The sequence below is a fragment of the Suncus etruscus genome, chromosome 5 (genome assembly GCF_024139225.1).
Source record: "Suncus etruscus isolate mSunEtr1 chromosome 5, mSunEtr1.pri.cur, whole genome shotgun sequence".
NCBI classification, from domain to species: Eukaryota; Metazoa; Chordata; class Mammalia; order Eulipotyphla; family Soricidae; genus Suncus; species Suncus etruscus.
In genome coordinates this window covers 87353652-87373276 of record NC_064852.1, presented here as the reverse complement: position 1 = coordinate 87373276, position 19625 = coordinate 87353652, and the positions used below count along the sequence as shown (strand labels likewise).

The window sequence follows — 19625 nt, the reverse complement described above, 5'->3', positions numbered from 1 at the left end:
GGCAAAAAACAACAACAACAACAACACAGATCTATCTCTCTTAAGTATAGGAGAAAAAATACTTAAAGATTAAAAGCTGAATAAAATAATTATATTAGCCTCTGGCCAGAAAACATTAACATATCAATAACATAAAAGTTATTTCACATTCTTCATTGTATAGCAGATGCAGTATAAAAGGTTGGGCAGAAAAAGAGACACAAATATTTAGGTGCTGGTATTAATTAATATTCAAATTATTGATATGATGTGAGAGAAGTATACTGATAAATATTATCTAATATTGGGGCCGGCGAGGTGGCACTAGAGGTAAGGTGTCTTCCTTGCAAGCGCTAGCCAAGGAAGGACCAAGGTTCGATCTCCTGGTGTCCCATATGGTCCCCCCAAACAGGGGCAATTTCTGAGCGCTTATGCCAGGAGTAACCCCTGAGCAACAAATGGGTGTGGCCCGAAAAAAACAAAAAATAAAAATAAAAAATAAAATCTAATATTCTGAGAAATATCTGATAAATTAAGTATTTTGAAAGTCCAATTCATAAAAGTGGCTATACCTCTAGGTGGCGCCACTTCCTCAAACTCCTCTATGCTAGGTGGCTCTTCCCAGACCTCTTCCTCTGAAACAGGTTCTTCAGGCTCCTCAAACACTTAAAAAAAAATGATTATGTTGTAAATAATTTTTATAATTCTCACGAATATTAATGTTAAAATGATATCTCTGAAAAACAGGTTGTCAATCAGCAGAGGTAGCTCCTGGCTTTACTCCATATATATATAAAATTTTAGTAGGCCTGAAAAAAAATCAAGTGGATTTTCAAAATAGATTAGTTCCTTCCAGAAATTTTAGAATTGGAAAGGACCTCAAACTAAATCTAGTTAAAACAATTTTGATTATTTCTACTCATAATGAATTTGTCTCAAGTTAGCTTCTTCTTAGTAGAAGACAGATTTCTGCATCAGATAATCTTTTTTTTTTTCAAGAGTTCAGCTTTTTTATTGAACTTGTTACAAAAAGGCTTAGTCAAAAAGACCAAAACCCATATCATCCAGATACTCAATCTTAACTGGAATGTTTTTCTTGGACATATTTATTCCACAGTTACCAACCAAGCAATTTATTATAAAAATATAAGATAGAAAATGAAGTTCCTTTTAAAGATAATCATTAGCACTAAACAACAAACAGCAGGCTAAGTATATAAAAAGAGGATTCTAGTTTTAATTTGCCTAATTTCTTTTATGTAAATAACAATTAATTTTAGAGTGTGTATAAGTTTGTTATCTAAAGTAAAATAAAACTTCAAATTTTATACGATTATAAGACAATGATGACTCTGAAAATCTGATTTTCTTAGAAAGTCATCTACCTTCAACAGGTGGAACTTCCTCTTCTTTAGGGGGAATTATTCTTCTTTCCTCAATTTTCTTAGGCACCTCAGGAACTTAAAAGATATTGATTGTTTTAGGCACTTAAAGTTCAAGAATTAAAGAATTAAAGGTGATGAAGCTATCAGTTTTCAATACAAGAGTATAAGAATATACATACACAAGACAAGACATCAAAATTTTACAGAATTGGCAATCAGACAGAAATAAAGAGGTTTGGGAGTTAGAGAGATAGTAAAGAGGACAAGGCACTTGCTTTAGAAGCATTTCATTGGGGTTCAGTTAAATCCTGGTACCCAATATGGTTTCCTGAGACCCACTATGGGTCATTTTTGGGCACAGAAACAGTAGTAAGCTGTAAGCATTGCCACATGTAGTCACCAAGCCAAAATAAATATATAAATAGATAGGTTTAAGATTAAGATATATTCTCTACACTACTGGAGTTTCTACACTTTTTAAGAAGAGCAATGGGCCCTTTAAGAATATAAGAATTTAGTAATATTTTTAATATTTTAGAAACAACATGTGTAGTCAACATAAAATAGACAAAAATTAAAAACTGACATAGCACAAACATGGATATGAAGTCACAAATGACAATGCAAATAATAGATTATATAGTGCAAACATTCATGTTGAAAAGCCGTTGCAGATGGCATTGCAGTTCAACATCAGTGAAGTAAATTCATCCATGTTTGGCGGTGTGATACCTTTGGCAGGAGGAGCTGCTGGTTTCTTGGGGCTGGGAGGAGGCATTTTCTTTTCTGGTTCAGGTTTCTTAGGCACCACGGGCACTTTAAAGATATTATTTTGTTTTACAATTTTAGTTTCACAGATACAGAGACAATGGGTCTAGCTAAGAGATATGTTAATAAATATGAAAACAGGACAGACATTTGGACTATTACAGGTGAAGGAAAGAAACAACAGTCTGATTTACTGGGAAGAGCAGTACCTGGGGCAGCAGGAGCCTCCTCCTTCTTGGGAATGGTTACTTTCTTTTCTGGTACCTTCTTCTTAACCTCAGGCACTTTAAAGACATGGTTTTGTGATAAGAAATTACGTGAAGGATAAAAAGAGACAAAACAAGAAGTTCACAAATAGGAAGACCAGCACACAACAGTGACTTTGGATAGAAACCTAATATTAAGTTGATAACCTGAGTGCCATGACCTATTTGGTATGGAGAGCCAGAGATCAGCACCTCTTTGAATATTAAAGATTGTTATTTGATTTAATTTCATCCACTTAAATTTCACTAGTATTTGATCAAATCAGTGTCCATGTCAGAAGTATTTCTGAATCTTTAAACCCAGTAAAGAATTAGTATCATCATTTCACTGAATATATGATGATTTTGGCCTAGTGAAGATATAGTACTTGTTTTAAGCTGTGATGCCTAATATTTTTACAAAAAGTATTACTGATCTTTTAGGCATAAATATCTTTATTATATTCTATATCATGAGTTGATTGAGCATATTGACTTTTGTTATATTCATTCAGAGATAAAGTATCAAGTGAAAACAAAGGTATTAGTATTCAAGTTTAATAGAAGAATTTAAGCTTGAGATTGGTTTAAGGGCTTAATCAGGACAAGTAAAAATATTAAAAACAACTAGGTTTAAAATAAAACTTTGTGAGCTACCATTTATAGGTCTGTATCAGAAGATACAAACTAGTACTCATATTTTAACAAATATATTAATCTTTTTTTCTTACATCCTGATGTTATAAATGCCAAAGGGTGTAAGTTAGGAAGGCATATTTATAATATTTAGAAAAAATATTTTGGTATATCATTTAGCTTTGTAAAATATTTGTATGATAATTTTGATATTTAATGAAATTCTAGAAATGCAAGTAGAAAGAAAGTCTGTCATCAATTTTGGAGAATATTATCTTTCATACTGCTTTACATCATAAAAAGCGGATACCATATTCATAGACATTTTAGAAGTAAAAATGTGATTCCACTTTATAAATATAATTTTTCCTAAAACCTAGCTCTTCCAAAATTTTACTGATAAAGTTACAAATGAAAATGTCTATTTACTGGGGAAATATACCTTTGGGTTGTGGAGGTTCCACTTTTTTAGGAGCAGGAACAGGGACTTTCTTCTCAGGTACAGGTTTCTTTGGCACTTCAGGAATTTGAAAACATTCATTTAAAACATTAAAAATCACAATTACAGTATTACATATGAGTATGACTAAAAGAAAACCAAGAATAAGACCACAATCTAGTAAAACATTTCACAGCACTTTAAATGTTTAACTTTTGAAAAAGACACTCAACTTACAAAAAACAGCTACAGTAGACAGGTACTCACTAATAAGAGCACACATATACGGACTGTTTCTAAAAGTTAGATACAACAGAGTAAGACATAGACAAAACTGGAGGTGAACAAAAAGATGGAAAGGTGGAATTCAACATGAAGGAGACTTTGATGATTCTAAGAAGAGATGTTATACCTTGTGGCACCTGAGGTTTAATTTCAGGAACAACTTCTTCAGGTACAATATCTTCTTCTGGTACAAATTCTTCCTCTTCAGGAGGAACTTCCTCTTCCTCTGGAGGAATGTCTTCTTCCTCAAGTAGAGTTTCCTCTTCAGGAGCAATTTCTTCTTCAAATGGCACTTCCTCTTCTTGGGGTAGAGCTACAGGAACTGGCACTGGCTCATGTTTCTTCGCTACTTTAAAGATAATTTTTTTTCATTTGTAATAAGCATCACGTTTATGCACAACATTTCAGACAATGAGGCAACACGAAAAGCAAATGTCTGTAATTATAACATGAATTATCATATTAAAATGTTATCAAGAATTAGTAGCTGTAAAATACCAGTTATTTTGGTCTATGATCCTAGCACCTTGAATGTGCCCGATCTCACTGGATCTCAGAAGCTAAGCAGATTTGGACCTGGTTAGTACTTTGGTGGGAGAATATCAGTTAGTTTCCTTTTTGTCCTGGTTCTGAGAGATTGGTGTAGCTTTGGGTGGAGCTTCTACTCTTTTCGAAATAGGTGTTGCTTCTTTTTCTTCTGGGATATGCTTCTTGGGCACTTCTGGTACTTTAAAGATATTATTTAGTTTTAAGAATATGTTCTTTTAATGTTTTTAAGAAATAAATTGCAAAAAGAATCATGGTGCATCTGACTTCTCAAAATATTTTAAACTAATAACATATGGGGAATTGGTAAGAACATATACATTAATGTTTTATTTCTCCTGTACTTTAAATAATAAAGGCATGTACCTTTTGCAGGTGGAGCTTCTTCTTTCTTAGGAACAGGAACTGGCACCTTCTTCTCAGGAACAAGCTTCTTGGGAACTTCTGGGACTTTAGAGAAATTATTTGGAAAAAAATTTTTTATACAACTTAAAAATTTTAGTTAAAGTACAGTCTCAAAAAACTTAAGGTAGTAAAATGATGACCAAGGAAATTTACAAAGCATTTTTTATCTTTAAAATAGTCCTTTGTTTGGTCAAAAGATTGCATATCCAGAAATCATGGGATTGAATCAAGTAATTTTATAATCAGATGAAAATTTGAAATAAAAAAAATTGTAGTGTTGTAAATTCATGTACCTTTGGCAGGTGGTGCTTCCACCTTCTTAGGAGCTGGTGTTGGCACTTTCTTCTCTGGGACAGGTTTCTTGGGTACTTCTGGAACTTTAAAGATATCAAATAAGGTTAAAGTCACACATTCCCTCATAAATAAGAATTCATTAATTTTAGGCTTTAATGGACATGTTATAGATAACCTAGCAGTTTCACTTTAGATAGAATATAATAACATTCACAAAGTCCAGAAAACACACACAAAACCACTGAAAAATAAAACAGACTAGTAATACAGACAACACACAATGTCAGATAAATTGTGATTCTGTTCATTTTGCTATTATAATAAGTATCCTTTATGTGCTAACAACCTTAAACTGAAGTATTAAGGATCAGCATGTTTCAATGGCAAAAATCAGAGATTATAATTAAAAGCTGTCCTTGTACTGGTATGGATTGTGTGAATCTTATGGTAGGTAAAGAAATGATGTCACTTTCTATGCAAGGACAAATCATTAATGGCCTCTGTCATGAATTATAAAGAGGTGTATCTTTAGCTGGTGGGGCCTTTTATTTTTTAGGAATGGGCATAGGCACTTTGTCCTCTGGCTTTTTTGGAGCCTCAGGCACTTTAAAATATTATTTATAAGTAAATTCTATGTACTAGTCATAGCACATCTAAACAAAGCACAGTTAACATTCTAACAATAGACAGTAACAGATAAAACTTTTGCATTCAGGAGACAGTTAATTCTTTATATGCAGATTACGGTTTTTATTTGCCCATGATATAAGTGGCCATATACCTTTAGCTGGTGGGGCTGCCTTCTTTTGAGGAACAGGAACAGGTTTCTTCTCTTCTGGAACAGGTTTCTTGGGTACTTCAGGCACTTTAAAGATATTAAGAATTTTGGAAATGTTGTAGAAAAGTTATAAAACCAAAAATCAACTGTAGAAACTATACTTTATCATCTAAGAGTGTTCGGTTTGAAAATAAGTAGGACTGGTGATCATTAAAATACCCAAGAATCTGATATATCTGGACACCCAGACGCCAATGATGCTGCAGTGTACGCCTTTTTGGAGGAAATAATCTACCTTTGGCTGGTGTTACAGGCACAATTTCCTCTTCAGTTACAAGTTCCTCTTCTTCGTAGATGTACTCTTCTTCTTGATATTCCTCTACTTGAGTTACCACTTCCTCTTCAAAGGCAATCTCTTCTAGTTCTTGTCTTTTAGGTACTTCTGGCACTTTAAAGATATCATTTTTAGGTTGATCATTTTCCAATTACTCAAAAAGGGAAAGATACTACAGGAACAACCATTTGTACACAAGAACAGGTTTTTCTTTACAATAAAGAACTTTCCACATAGAACTGAACATGAATTCCTTACAAATAAAGACAAACAACACATTTAAAAGAGTAGTATCAGGTACCTCTAACAGGTGCCGCTACTTCTTTTTTAGGAACGGGTACTTTTTCTTCTGTGACAACTCTCTTGGGCTTCATGGGCACTTGAAATATTAAGTATAAGGACAGTTAATTATCAGGAACAGGACACCTGATTATTGTTTGCTTTGTTTTATCAAAAAGTTTTTATATTTTCAAGTGCCTCTCCTTTGAGAGAAGTGTGATACATAACTGTCCATTTATAAGAGACTTACTTTCCACATAAAATATTCTGAAACATACTAGAATAAAAAAACATAAAGAAGTTTTCATGTAAGTCCTGGCATGTAACATTCAAATGTGAAATGATATCTATTGATCTATTATCTCTAATATGAGGAAATTGTCCTTAATGACATGCCAAATTTGCTTTTTGAATAAGCAGATTTTCTGAAATGGCATGGGATTTACTTCATACTTTATAAATAAGAGTAGCAAAAACGATGATCTTGCATATACTCTTTTAAAAATAATTTTCAGATCAGTAAGTAGATAGAGTTGTGATGAATCAATTTAGATAAAAAGTATACTAAAAGGTCAGCCAATTGAAATCTAATAATAATCTATTATATATTTATATGAGTAGCACACAGCTACTGGATGAAACACTAGGTATAATTTAAGATAACTTTTATCTATTTTTAGAGCTTTTATTGTGAAAGGCAACATTATCTTTTTGTACTATATTTCCTTTTTTTTTTTTTTTGTTTTGTTTTTGGGCCACACCCGGCTGTGCTCAGGTGTTACTCCTGGCTGTCTGCTCAGAAGTAGCTCCTGGCAGGCACAGGGGACCATATGGGACACCGGGATTTGAACCAACCACCTTTGGTCCTGGATCGGCTGCTTGCAAGGCAAACACTGCTGTGCTATCACTCCGGGCCCTATATTTCCTTTTTTAACAAACAATATACTCTTAAGTAATAACTTAAAAGACGCAAAACAAAGAATTAGGACAAAAACATTAAGGACTAATTTGATTTTAAAAGAGATATTAGAAAAGATCACAATTTAGGAAGGGAATTATTATACCTTTAGCAGCTGGTTCAGTCACCTGTTCTTTTTCACGTTTGGTAATTGAAATCTGTATTTTTTCCTCAACAACTTTCTTTGATTCTTCAGGCGCTTTAAAGATATTATTAAAGAGAATTATAGCCAGCCACACACATATTGTGTAAATGAAACACACACATACACAACTTTACTGCAAGAATTAGAATCAACCAGAACAACACATCAGCAAAACAAAACAAAATAGAAGCATAGTGACAAGACCAATAGACAAGATATTACACCATCTCCTGAACATAAAAGACAAAGATGATTCTGGTAGTTATAACTCTACAATGTACCTTTTGGTGGTAGAGGTTTGAGTTTCTTAGGAATGATTCCTGGGGCTTTTTCTTCAGGAACAGGTTTCTTTGGCACTTTAAAATACCAATATAATAGATTAAAAAACCCAAACAGGATATTTTTTAAGAGTAGTAAGAACAGAAAGTTAACAAACATGATGTATGACATAGTAGTGCCAACCACACACGATGTAAGTATGACTTCTATTTGTCACATGACAGACATATAGGATACAAAAGATCTCTCAGAACTGAAAAAATTAGACTCAATCTACCTTTAGATATTGGTGCCTTTGGTTTTTTGGGGACCAGCTCTTCTTGCACAGGCTTTACTGGGACAGGCTTCTCAGGTTCTTGAAAAGTACATACAGGGAATGTAATGTTAAAAATTATAGCATAAAATTAAAAAAGACATGACTTAATGGAGTCAGTGAATTAGGCTCTGGAAGCCAGGTGTTCTGCCTTGAACACTTTTCTTGCTTGCTTGTTTCTGTTTCTTTTCTTGCCTATTTCCACTCTGGAGAAGCTCTTGTGAACACACACTTCTCCTTCCTCTCCCTTCATATCTTTTTAATAAGTCACAAAAACAAACAAACAACAAGAATAACAAAAATCAAACAAACCAAAGTCCCTATCCTGATCCACTAGGAAAAATGGTAGACTCAAAAAGTATTAAAATAGTGTGTCTTCTGTTTATACTGCAGCATATGCTTAATAGGTAAGTGAGTACCAGAAGTTTGAGTAGAACACAATAAAAAAGACACAAACAACCATTTTATGTCTTTCTGCTATTTACTTTGAATAGACAATTGTTCCTATCTTCTACATATTAAAATTCTCATTTCACTTTTGGATAGAGAAGATCATGGTAAAAATTCTTTTCTATATAATAGTTTCCAATGTTACCTATAAAACTACATAAAATATTCTCAGATTATAAACATTGAAATTAAGAGAAATACTATTACTACTATTAATATAAATGTATCAATAATATTATTGAATGAATATTAATTTATTTAACTATCCAATAGAAATGGACATTATTCAAGTGAAATAAATCTTGACATAGAGTTATGAACCTCATATTTAACTTTTATTAGACACAATTAGTATGTGAGACTTCTGGTATATCTTTTAAGGTAGTCTCCTCCATCAACTTCATTGGTGTCAACTCCCAAATCAGTACATTTTCTTAACAACCTGTCATTCTGGGTAATAGCAAAATACAGAATAAGAGGTGTCTTGAATATCTGGTTATATAGTGGGATGATTGGGGTATGCTAATATTAAACACATAACCTTTTGGAAGAAGAAATTAAAGAACAATAAAAAATTTTGTGTATAAAAAATAAAAGGGGATATGAATTAAAACAGTAGCTTTTAGATTTATAGAAGTATTTCCCTCCATAGAATTAAATCCTAGATCTGTTAAAACTTGTGAAGAATAAGGTTTTCTAAATTTTTCTGGGTATAAGAATTTTTAATTCCACTTTAGTGGACTTTACATATATTTAATATAACTTCTGATTTGTAATTTGTGTTATCTCATACCTGTGATATATTCTTCATGCTCTTTATATTCTTCATAGTGTTCATGTTCCTCATATTCATCATACTGCTCATATTCTTCTGCTGGTTCATATTCCTCATATTCTTTATATTCTTCATAGCCCTCATATTCCTCATACTCCTCTTCCCGTTGCACTGAAACAGTTTCTTCTTCTCGGGTGTAAGACCATTTTTTCTCTTCTGCTACTGTTACTTCTAGAATGATATTGATAACAGGTATCATTTTTATGAGACTCGTATAGGATGATAATTGATAATGTGCTTTGTGGTGCCAGGGTTTGAACCTAGGGCCTTATACTTGAAATGTACTGATGCTAAACTAAAACACACCTCTTGCTGACAATGCACTTTTTTTTTTTGACAAGGCACTTTTATTTAATTCCTATATAAAGATCTCATGCAATTGTTATGGGAGTACGACTGTCCTTTCTACTCAAGCTATAAGATGTTTTGTGTTAGATAACTTTACATAATAATAAATAAATTAAAGATAAGAATCAGATTAAAAAGTAGCAGGTAAAAATTGGAGAAATTTCATGCTTCCTTTTTATTATTTGGTCAAAGAATAATATACCTTTAGTGGGACGAGGTTCTCGTTTGGGAACTTCAATGGATACTTTTTCTTCTGTAATAGCTCTTTTCTTGATTTCAGTCACTTTAAAAAGAGTAATTATTAAAAGTGAATTGTAAGATTTTGAACAAATCTATGTTAAGAGATATTATGTATCAACAACCCAAAGACAAAGAGGACTATACGCCATGCTAGTTTCTTACATTTTTGTTTAAATGGGATGAAAATCAATCTATTAGAGGATAATTATGTCCTAATACACATATGAATAATTTTTCTAAACTACTTAGTTTTGAGAAGACAATGTGTAATTTTAGAAAGATCAAGTAATATATGACAAAGATAAAAAGGACAACTAGACAGCATAAACAATGACTTTAAAACAAGTATTATACAGAAATGTGTACAACACAAAGTTTCTTCACATTAATACTCAGGTATTTTCATAATTTCTACTGACACAATGTAAAAACATCAACATTTTATAAACTAAATTCTATTAAAGATTGCCACATAAAGCAAGCTTGAGGTAGACAAGTTGAACATACAGACAAATAAGGACATAATGGAAGACAAATACACTCCAAGGCAAAACTATACATACTTCAAAAAAGGATTCACAAAAATTTATTTTTGGAAAACAGTACTTTCTGGTATCATAAATTTGTGATTTTGAAGTAATATGAAAAAAACATGGGATTACTACTTATAATGCTTTTTTAAACTATTTTTACCAATAGCCCTCAATTTTACTAGATTGGTTTCAATCTCTACATGCTTATTTAGATTTCTGAAAATGATGGTATACCTTTCTTGGGTGGCTCCTCCTCTTTTTTGGGCTTAAGTTTTAGAACTCTTTCTTCTGGAGCAGGTTTCTTGGGTTCTTCTGGCACTTTAAAGACAGATTTCACTTTTAAGAACTGTTTTCCTCATCCAAACCACAAAAAGACAATCATTGAATAGTGACACAAACATAAAAGACTTGGCATATATTATATAAAACATAAAGTAACAATGATAACACTGACAACAAGAACAAACACCCATACCCAGTTTGAGTGATAAAGAATTGATTAAGTGCACTATTCCATGTATTGAAAGCCCCATGTACCTCTTGCTCTTGTAGGCTCTTCTTTTTTAGTTACAGCAACATGAACTTTTTCTTCCTGGGTAATTTGCATGTGCCTCTCAGTCACTTGAAAGATAATTTTAGGATGAGGGAGTTGCATTACTCAAAGTGGAGTTTTAAATATGTGTTAGCCAGAAAGTACTGTGATTTTATAGGATAACAATTTACAAGACTTACACAAACACACTTTACAACAGGTTACACTGCCCACAAACAAGGTAATAAGGCACATTGCCACCAACACTAGTAATCTCCAAGTAAAAGGTGTGACCCTCAAACAGCAGCAAGAGGATGAAAGAAAGACAAGACTCATTTCTGTGTCTATAAGACAAATACTGGGGGATTTGTTTACCTTTGGCAGGGGGAGGCTCTTCTTTCTTAGCCACTTTTGGAGGAACCTTTTTCTCTGGAACTGGTTTCTTTGGCTCTTCTGGCACTTAAAAGATATTAGGCAGCAAGTCAAACATAACATATGAAAAATCTTAAACACAGACACACTTAGTTTGGGGTCCATGTTATAAAATGTAAATAACATGGATATCAATTTAAGATTTAAAAAAAGACAAACATACAAGAATAGATGAAACTCCAAAATACCTTTAGCTGGGAGCACTTTTTCCTTTTTAGGAACTACAGCAGGAATTTTCTTTTCTGGCACAGTTTTCTTAGGTACTTCAGGAACTTTAAGAAAGAGTGAGGTTTATAATATTACTGTGCAATATAAAAAGAACTGACAACACAACACGTATGGCAAAAACTTCACTTTTCAAAAAGTGTACAAATATACAAAACATTTATGTATACAGGTTTCCCTTCATCTAAATGCAAGCATTCAGTGCGGTTTTGTTTGTTTGTTTGTTTGTTTGTTTGATTGATTTTTGGGTCACACCCAGCGTGCTCAGGGGTTACTCCTGGCTCTGTGCTCAGAAATAGCTCCTGGCTCAGGGGACCATGAGGGATGACAGGGATTGAACCACTGTCCATCCTGAGTTGGCTGTGTACAAGACAAACACCCTATCTCTCCGGCTCCTCTATTCAGTATATTTTGCTGTTACTTTTTGGCTCTGGGCACACTTTTACTTTTTCATTTTCTTTTTTGGTTTTTGGGCCACACCTGGTAATGCTCAGGGGTTACTCCTGGCTTGGCGCTCAGAAATTGCTCCTGGCTTGGGGGACCAAATGGGATGCTGGGAGATGGAACAGCGACCCGTCCTAAATCAGCTGCATGCAAGACAAATGCCCTACCACTGCACCACCTCTCCAGCCCTGTCTGGGCACACTTTAACATTCATTTATATAAAAAATTTTTTAAATATTACCAGACCTAAAAAATAACCTATCAAATCATACCGTATAAAAATGTTCTGCTTTTGGATTGAGAGAACCTGTGACTGTTGTCAAAATGAAAGGAAATAAGTAGCCTATTCGAGCTATTAAGATAAATGGCTTTCTTTGAGGGAAAATTGTACCTTTTGCTGGTGGAGGTTCCTCTCTTTTAGCAGGAAGTTTCGGTTTAGGTACGATTTTCTTCTCAAGCTTCTCAGGCACTTTAAAAGATTATAAAATATACTTGTAGAACTGTCTATATTTTATTTAGACATAACATTTATCAACATTTACAATGCAGATGAGGAAACCACTATAAGAACATATAGAATGACACAGACCAAATACACATAAGGCTAAAATTAATTCTAGAGCTGATATACCTTCAATTGTTTCAGCTTCTACTCTCTTAGAAATAAAGTGCAGTTTCTCTTCTACAACATATTCTTCAGGCTCTTCTGTCACTTTAAAGACATCAATATTAAGAAAATGAGCTGCAGTGTTTTTCATATTTAGTCTTAGCTGTAATTTATTATTTCAGAGTAATTAAAAAGTTCAACAATTACCAAATTTTTATTTATTCCTCTTTAAAATACACAAAGAAGTATTTTAAATCAAAGTGCATTTCTTAACAAAGAGTATAGGATGTTTACATTTAATTATAATAAAGATAATGCTAATAGTCACAAGAAGAATGGGACAAGTACAAGACAAAATGTCTAGATAAAGAACACAAGAATTTGAAGATAATTTAAAAAATAGACCTCTCTAGATTCGAAGACTGCAGTTCAAAACGATATACAAAGAATCATAAACAGGCTTATAAAAAAAAGAGATCTATACAACGTAAGAAAAACCGACAGTGGTTATAAAAACAGTATTATTCCTTCAATTGTGTTTGAGAAGACATGGTAAGAAAGATAAGAATCTACTTGTGATTTTTGAGTCTTTCTATATTAAGTTAACGTAATTATTAGAAAGAAAAATCTAATTATAATTAGTCTTTTTATACTATTTCTTCTTAAATATTGTAGTCTTAATGAAATCAGAAGAATATCATAATGTCTTCCCTTAACACTAAATTCTATAGTACTGAAAGAAATGATGATCATAATTTGAAATCATCATATCAAAGGCTGAAATTAGATTAATTCAATGAGAACATAATAATGAAGACAGTATCAATGTCTAAAATCAGTTTAATGTAATGAAAACTTTCCTTATATTTATGTTTTATTTGGTTCCTCAAATAGTCCTGAAGGCTATGAGACCTGTCTTGGACTCTATCAGACTCCTGACTTATGCCTAACATTCAGGAAGCATAACAGTAGTGACTGGCATGATCCTCTAGGGATCATGTCTCATCTTGCTTTGTTCAAGCCATTCCACATATGAATTTAACATGGACATCTATTCCAAGTGTTTAAAAACCTAGAGATGTACTGCAAAAAATTTAAATGTCTAATTATATTAATCTTTTCATTGGCAAGAGAGTTAATTTGTTAAGGAACTTATTTAATTTTCTGTAATCAACAGGCAAAGATCACAGAAAATATCTTTCTGATTTATAGTTGCATCCTGAATAATGGATATTAGCAGTAAACTTATCAGTGTTTAATTAAATATCTCAAAGCTGAGACAAATCTTTGTTCAGTCCTGAATAAAAACTATAGAGAACCAGAATTATAGACTTAGAAAAATATGAGCAATAAATTAATCTAACATTGCATAGCTGTTTTATCCATATATGAAACAGCAGAAAGTAGTCTCACATGTTAATTGCTTAACTCGCAAATATGGTCTTGACTTTTTTACCTGGAATAAAATCATATAATATAATTTCTAGTACATTTTAAAACTTTGAATCAGGACTTAGGAGCAAGTAATCAACACAACTTTGTTGCCAAAGTTTTAGATGATACATTACAAATTGAAAATAATGCCAATGCATCATATTGAAGTCAAATCAAGTCTTAATAAAAGACAAATGTATATGGATGTATCTACTTGCTTAGTTATGTATTAATATGAAATCTCTTTCACTCCCACTGCCATATAGTCATGTAAGAGGTGATATATAATAAATATTTGATTGTCTACTCTAAGTAATACTTCCTACTTTTTTGTTTTTGTTTTTGAGTCACACCTAGCAGCGCTCAGGGGTTACTCCTGGCTCTACGCTCAGAAATTGCTCCTGGCAGGCTCGGGGAACCAGATGGGATACTGGAATTCAAACCATGGTCCTTCTGCATCTAAGGCAAATGCCTTACCACTGTGCTATCTTTCCGGCCACCTACTCTTGTGTTTTAAAACAAAAGATTAATGAAACCATAGGCATTCACTGAATTTGTTTTGCTTTCACTAATCTGATAATCTGTAAAAAAAAATCTCATTAGGAGTCCAGATCCTCGCTAGCATATTTGCATTACCTTCATATTCTGTAACCTCCACTTCCTCTTCCTCCTCTTCCTCCACTTCTGCTTCTTCTTCTTCCTCCTCCTCCTCTCTTTCCTCTTTTGTATAAACTGAAACAGACACTCTTTCCTCTTCAGAGTAACTCCATTCTTCCTCTGCAGATACTTCAAAATATAAGGTTTAATGTAAATTCAGCCTCTGATAGACTAAATAACAAGAATGATCATTTTCTTCTTTTTGCTTAGAGAGTAGCATCATGATACATCCTTATTATAAGAAAGAAAAAGAAGAAGGAGCTACAGTACAGCAGCTGACCAAGCTTTGATCTCTGGTACTTGCATAGAGCTAGGAGTAAGGCCTGAGCACCGCTGGGTGTGGCCCCAAAGCTGAAATAAATAGAAGATAAAGTGGGTGTATCACCCAAGATGAAAAGAATTTCTAATTATGTCCACATGTCCATATTTTCAATGATTGCATTTTTGCAATTATAAAAATTCACATTTTTAGGGAAGACATCATTCACTTTATTAGAACAATACAGAATGAATATGGACACAAAAGATAGCCTCTAAAGATGGCAAGTGGGCTCGAATAAAAACAATTTCTGAGGCAAACTCACTTTTGAAAAGAAGACAAAACACTGATGAAACACACACACACACACACATGTACACACACTAATATTTTTATTTACTCCTGTTCTGTACCTTCATGCTGTGTGACTTCCACTCTGTGAGGAACTGAAACGGAACGTTTTTCTTCTGCAACAAATCGTTTTTCTTGTACAACGGTTTTCTTAGAAACTTCAGCTTTAAAAAAAGCATTAAAGTTGGAAATCTTAACATTAAGATGCTTACCATGTCTCTCTCCCTAAAGTGTGAGTGAAATTTTACACAAATCACGGTTGGACTAACAAAATAAACAAACAAGTTACATGTCAACGAAAGTTACATGGATGCACATAGATTCTATGTAGAGAACCCAGTGTATAAGATGGTAGGAAAAAGGTAAGAATTCCTAAGCTCCTGGGTTTGTGTTAGAGGCACATTTGAGACAAATCCTACCTTGCGGAGGAGGAGCTTTCTTTGCCACAGGAACTAGTACTGAAACTTTCTCCTCTGGAACAAGTTTCTTGGGCAAAGCTGGCACATTAGAAACATTATACATTTTTAGAACTTTAGTGTCATCTAACTAAAGCCCAACACAAACACTAATATGCACCATATTATCTTCATGTCAAAAAACTAACAAAACTATTATTGGCCTTAGAACTTAATATTCAAAAGATTTTTTTTAGGGAGCTGTAAGATAGTACCTTTTGGTGGTGGGGCTTCTTCTTTCTGAGGAACAGGTCTTTTTACTTCAGGAACTTTCTTCTTAGGTATTTCTGGCATGGGAAAGACATTATTTGACTTAAAATTCTCAGAAAGGTAGAATAAATGAGCAATGTAGAGCTTGCAGACTCATTGAAGAAAACATGCAATTAAAGAAGCTTGGGGGCAAGACAGGGTATTGTCATGGAGATGAGATTAAGTACCTGCTGGTGGTGGAGATTTCTCTCTTTGGGTAACAATCATTATTTTCTCTTCTGTGACAACTTTCTTCTGCACTTCAGGAACTTGAAAAGACATGAATTTTTATATTGTCTTTCTATTTTCCAAAGTTCAGTTACAATTTAAGAAAGGAGACCCATGGACAGACACATCAGTTGAATTTTCACTCACAGCACAAAACATTCAATTTGACATAAACTATGTCAAATTAACAGAAAATTCAAAAATCGTTTTTACTGATGACATAAAAATGGGCTTTCTTTACTAAGAAGGTCACTGTACCTTTAGTTGGTGAAACTTCCTTTTTCTTTGCAGCAGGAACAGGAACCTTTTCCTCAGGCACAGGTTTCTTTGGCACCTCTGGGACTTAAAGGTTTTAAAACAGAATGTTAATTCAGACACTAACTCTTTTATTAGTGGGCCCCAGCAAAAACATAAACTTTTATGTAGCTCATTAATGATTGTTACTTTTCTACTCTTTGGCAAAACAAGAAGACAAACTTTAGTGCTGTAAAGATCACAAAGTGTATCATGAGTGACTTTATAAAGACATTAGACTATTGAAATGCCTATTATATACCCTCAAAAAAACCCATTCAGGGTGTCTGTTTTTGGGTCACACCTAGGAGTTCTCAAAGGTTATTTCTGTCTCTGTATTCAGAAATCTCCTGGCAGGCTCAGGGGATCATATGGGATGCCAGGGATTGAACTCGGGATGGCAGCATACAAAGCAAATGCCCTACCCACTGTGCTATCATCTGATTCATGGAACACATTGTTTATATACTAGTATATTTTTTAATGAAAAACAAATCAGTAATTCAACAAATAACATGGAGTATAAAGTTTATTAAAGACATCTATTTTTGCTTTGTATTAAGGAATGGAATTTACAATGCTAATGGGTTTAGTTTACTCAGGAATAAGAGATTAGTAAATTTCAAAACAATTTTATTGATAAAAGTTACTATCTTTTCCATTTCTATTTTGATTTTTTTATTGTGCCTAGAGTATAGCCAAAAATGAGGAAAGAGTTTAAACTAATTTATGAGAGTCAACTTAATGTCCCAATGTTGATTGATTTTTTAAGAGTATATGTAAAATTTGTGTGTTTAAGAACATTTGATTTTTAAGGCACTCCATAGCTTTCTATATGGTATCTGCCCATCCCAAATAATATTGCCAAACTGGCAATGATTGTTTTCATTTAAAGTGAGATATTGCCTATTTTATGACCCTTGATACTTCTATCACTTCCTTTGTAAAATCTGTGTAATTACATAGACATACATTTATGTGTGGCTATACTATGTTAACATCTCAAGTAGGTATATAAGCTATTGTATGTATTTGTTTTTATGGATCAATGAGACATGTCTCTGTGTCTCCTTCAAGAACTATAAAGTTTTTGGTATTTATTAAAGTTTTGTTATCAGTAATGATAGTAATATTGGTTTTAATATATGTCCTTATCATGATAATATTATTTTTATGTAGTCACTATATCTTTTTTTTTTTTTTTTTTTTTTAATTTTTTTTTTATTTAAACACCTTGATTACATACATGATTGTGTTTGGGTTTCAGTCATAAAAGGAACACCACCCATCACCAGTGCAACATTCCCATCACCCAAGTCCTAAATCACCCTCCTCCCCACCCAACCCCCGCCTGTACCCTAAACAGGCTCTACATTTCCCTCATACATTCTCAATATTAGGACAGTTCAAAATGTAGTTATTTCTCTAACTAAACTCATCACTCTTTGTGGTGAGCTTCCTGAGGTGAGCTGGAACTTCCAGCTCTTTTCTCTTTTGTGTCTGAAAATTATTATTACAAGGGTGTCTTTCATTTTTCTTAAAACCCATAGATGAGTGAGACCATTCTGCGTTTTTCTCTCTCTCTCTGACTTATTTCACTCAGCATAATAGATTCCATGTACATCCATGTATAGGAAAATTTCATGACTTCATCTCTCCTGACAGCTGCATAATATTCCATTGTGTATATGTACCACAGTTTCTTTAGCCATTCATCTGTTGAAGGGCATCTTGGTTGTTTCCAGAGTCTTGCTATGGTAAATAGAGCTGCAATGAATATAGGTGTAAGGAAGGGGTTTTTGTATTGTATTTTTGTGTTCCTAGGGTATATTCCTAGGAGTGGTATAGCTGGATCGTATGGGAGCTCGATTTCCAGTTTTTGGAGGAATCTCCATATCGCTTTCCATAAAGGTTGAACTAGACAGCATTCCCACCAGCAGTGGATAAGAGTTCCTTTCTCTCCACATCCCCGCCAACACTGTTTATTCTCATTCTTTGTGATGTGTGCCATTCTCTGGGGTGTGAGGTGGTATCTCATCGTTGTTTTGATTTGCATCTCCCTGATGATTAGTGATGTGGAACATTTTTTCATGTGTCTTTTGGCCATGCGTATTTCTTCTTTGTCAAAGTGTCTGTTCATTTCTTCTCCCCATTTTTTGATGGGGTTAGATGTTTTTTTCTTGTAAAGTTCTGTCAGTGCCTTGTATATTTTGGAGATTAGCCCCTTATCTGATGGGTATTGGGTGAATAGTTTCTCCCACTCAGTGGGTGGCTCTTGTATCCTGGGCACTATTTCCTTTGAGGTGCAGAAGCTTCTCAGCTTAATATATTCCCATCTGTTAATCTCTGCTTTCACTTGCTTGGAGAGTGCAGTTTCCTCCTTGAAGATGCCTGTAATGTCCTGTAGTGTTTTGCCTATGTGCTGTTCTATATATCTTATGGTTTTGGGGCTGATATCGAGGTCTTTAATCCATTTGGATTTTACCTTTGTACATGATGTTAGCTGGGGGTCTAAGTTTAATTTTTTGCAAGTGGCTATCCAATTGTGCCAACACCACTTGTTGAAGAGGCTTTCCCTGCTCCATTTAGGATTTCCTGCTCCTTTATCAAAAATTAGATGGTTGTATCTCTGGGGAACATTTTCTGAGTATTCAAGCCTATTCCACTGATCTGAGGACCTATCCTTATTCCAATACCATGCTGTTTTGATAACTGTTGCTTTGTAGTACAGTTTAAAGTTGGGAAAAGTAATTCCTCCCATATTCTTTTTCCCAATGATTGCTTTAGCTATTCGAGGGTGTTTATTGTTCCAAATGAATTTCAAAAGTGTCTGATCCACTTCTTTGAAGAATGTCATGGGTATCTTTAGAGGGATGGCATTAAATCTGTATAATGCCTTGGGGAGTATTGACATTTTGATGATGTTAATCCTGCCAATCCATGAGCAGGGTATGTGTTTCCATTTCCGTGTGTCCTCTCTTATT

General features: G+C 33.6%; 1 protein-coding gene across 1 annotated transcript in view; it reads right to left on the bottom strand.

Annotated features, from left to right (window-relative positions):
* Positions 1-19625, bottom strand: part of TTN (titin) — a 299294-nt gene that overhangs the window by 150532 nt on the left and 129137 nt on the right. The window contains 29 exon segments of the mRNA XM_049772873.1: positions 552-644; positions 1365-1439; positions 2342-2416; positions 3456-3530; positions 3865-4090; positions 4385-4464; positions 4650-4733; positions 4982-5070; positions 5514-5586; positions 5764-5847; positions 6056-6208; positions 6396-6473; positions 7438-7530; positions 7758-7832; positions 8033-8110; positions 9312-9524; positions 9904-9984; positions 10709-10792; positions 11012-11095; positions 11382-11465; positions 11627-11710; positions 12499-12576; positions 12739-12819; positions 14785-14934; positions 15478-15579; positions 15835-15945; positions 16086-16163; positions 16308-16388; positions 16606-16689. Coding sequence (XP_049628830.1) covers positions 552-644; positions 1365-1439; positions 2342-2416; positions 3456-3530; positions 3865-4090; positions 4385-4464; positions 4650-4733; positions 4982-5070; positions 5514-5586; positions 5764-5847; positions 6056-6208; positions 6396-6473; positions 7438-7530; positions 7758-7832; positions 8033-8110; positions 9312-9524; positions 9904-9984; positions 10709-10792; positions 11012-11095; positions 11382-11465; positions 11627-11710; positions 12499-12576; positions 12739-12819; positions 14785-14934; positions 15478-15579; positions 15835-15945; positions 16086-16163; positions 16308-16388; positions 16606-16689 — 2826 coding nt within the window.